Source organism: the organism of the source record quoted next (genome assembly GCF_019968955.1).
Source record: "MAG: Porospora cf. gigantea A chromosome Unknown PgA_NODE_5300_length_1811_cov_323.464, whole genome shotgun sequence".
In the NCBI taxonomy this organism is placed as follows: domain Eukaryota; phylum Apicomplexa; class Conoidasida; order Eugregarinorida; family Porosporidae; genus Porospora; species Porospora cf. gigantea A.
The window spans coordinates 1-1811 of record NW_027151749.1 but is presented as its reverse complement, the minus strand read 5'-3'; the positions used below and the strand labels follow the sequence as shown (position 1 = coordinate 1811).

The 1811-nt window shown below is 53.7% G+C and overlaps 1 protein-coding gene across 1 annotated transcript; it reads right to left on the bottom strand.

The window, feature by feature from the left end:
- Positions 1-976: 976 nt before the first annotated feature.
- Positions 977-1783, bottom strand: KVP18_000086 (uncharacterized protein; the record flags this gene model as incomplete). Its single annotated transcript, XM_067949950.1, has 1 exon — positions 977-1783. The coding sequence occupies one exon, from the start codon at positions 1781-1783 to the stop codon at positions 977-979; it is 807 nt and encodes a 268-aa protein (XP_067807904.1).
- Positions 1784-1811: the final 28 nt, after the last annotated feature.

Here is a 1811-nt window from a genome sequence, read left to right as displayed (position 1 = left end):
GACATTCATCGCACAGGAATACGATCGGCCTCCATCAATGCCCACAAGTGTACCTCTGTTGTACAGGACTCCCTATGATGGCGCTCTCTCAGATGATGATGCCATGATGCGCCTGTCGATTCCCAGTTCGTGGATTCTGCGACGTCCTAGGTCACTGCTAGGAGGCGTGCAATGGATGGACGAAGACCCTGAAAAGGTTGTAGTCAGAGTGAAGCTGTCACTCAGCCATTGCGCAGGACTTGTTCTGGGAGACCAACAACCCTGGGCTGTACATTGGACGGCTCTCAACAAGCAGTTGTCGTATGCGCATCGGCAGCTGCAGACGACTCTTGCCGCCCTAATTCGATTTTGCCCGGGGTGCTGCTGTCATTTGGCTCCGCCGTCAAAGGAGTGTAGATTAGACATGCTGGACCTGCTCTCTCGGTTCACCGTTATGGTTCCTAAGTTTCAAGTTGCCGCCTGCCTTGTTGACATGAACGTAGGATTTTCTGAATACAGTGAGGCTGGGTACAGCGAGGAGGAATTGGAATTCGCGAATCGTCCGCCGCATTCGGCCGTCCTCTGGCAATTTGAGGAGTCCTCTTCTCCCCCCGAATCTTCATCGAAGGCTCGGCTTCGACGTGTACTGCTCTGCCGACAGGCAAAAGCCGGCGTACCACGCTCAGAAGGCTGTGCACCGAAAGCTAAAGGTGCACCGGACGCTGAAGCACGTGCACCGAAAGCTAAAAAAGGTTCTCAACCACAATGCTCTGCTGCGTCAAAAGTAAACCGACGGAAAGAGGCTCCAGTGAAAAAGCGACAGGGACACAAATCAGCGGAATCACCAGCAGAATCATTTACAGTTGCATCATTGACAGTTGAATCGGAATCGACGGCTGAATCGCTAGAATCACGCACACCCACGAGTTGTCAGACACTGCCGATGTCCGCGTGTGCCTCCCGACGGAGTTGCAGCGCTTTCAATCTCGGGGAGATCTCAACGGCCCTCAGTGCAACCTGTCAACCGTTTGCAGTGTACAGACTCTAAAGGAGGTTTCCGACGGGGGAGAGATATAGAGATACTCCCAAAGAACAATGGTGGGCGGCTGCCGGTCACGAGGGGTTGTGCTCTCATAACTGGACCGGAATCCACGGATGGCTTGCTGCACTCTGGATCTTCCGATTCATCCTCTGTACTGCTCGGCACCGCCAACACGAGTCGAGTCCTTTGTCTTCGTCGGTTAGAACCAATCTTCTTCTTCGGGGTCTGATTCGTTGACGAGAGGGCGGTTTTTTGTGCTGTTTGCAGAGTGTGGAGGGGTACCTCCACACTCTCGTCGTTTCCGGCGATCGCCTTGCGCACATTCAAGGATGCGGTGGGGATTTGATCGCCTGGCATTAGTGAACAGAAGGGCACGAAAAGACGAAGGATCTCTAAACGGGACTTCTCATCGGGAGGACTGGTGTTGCAATGACAAGATGGACACCACCGAGTCAGACAACACACACTATTCGACTCCTCCAACTGAAGCTTCTCCAGAAAACGGTCTACGGCCCGCCTGCAGTGCCGCCAATTTCCAGCGGGTGAGAGATCCGTCGCAACATTTACAGCCAACTTACGTCGGAGTCCCGTCTTATTGGGGTCTGAGGAGGCCCAAGTGACATCGTGTAGCAGACTCTCATGCTCTCCTAGCAACCACCTGCTAAGGCCAGCCGCACGGGCAAGGACAACCATTCTTGAAACGCAAACCACACTGGGATCCTTGCCATTCTTGAGGAAGGCTCCCTCGGAAGGGGTACCCATCTTGGAAAATATCTCTGTGGTGTACATT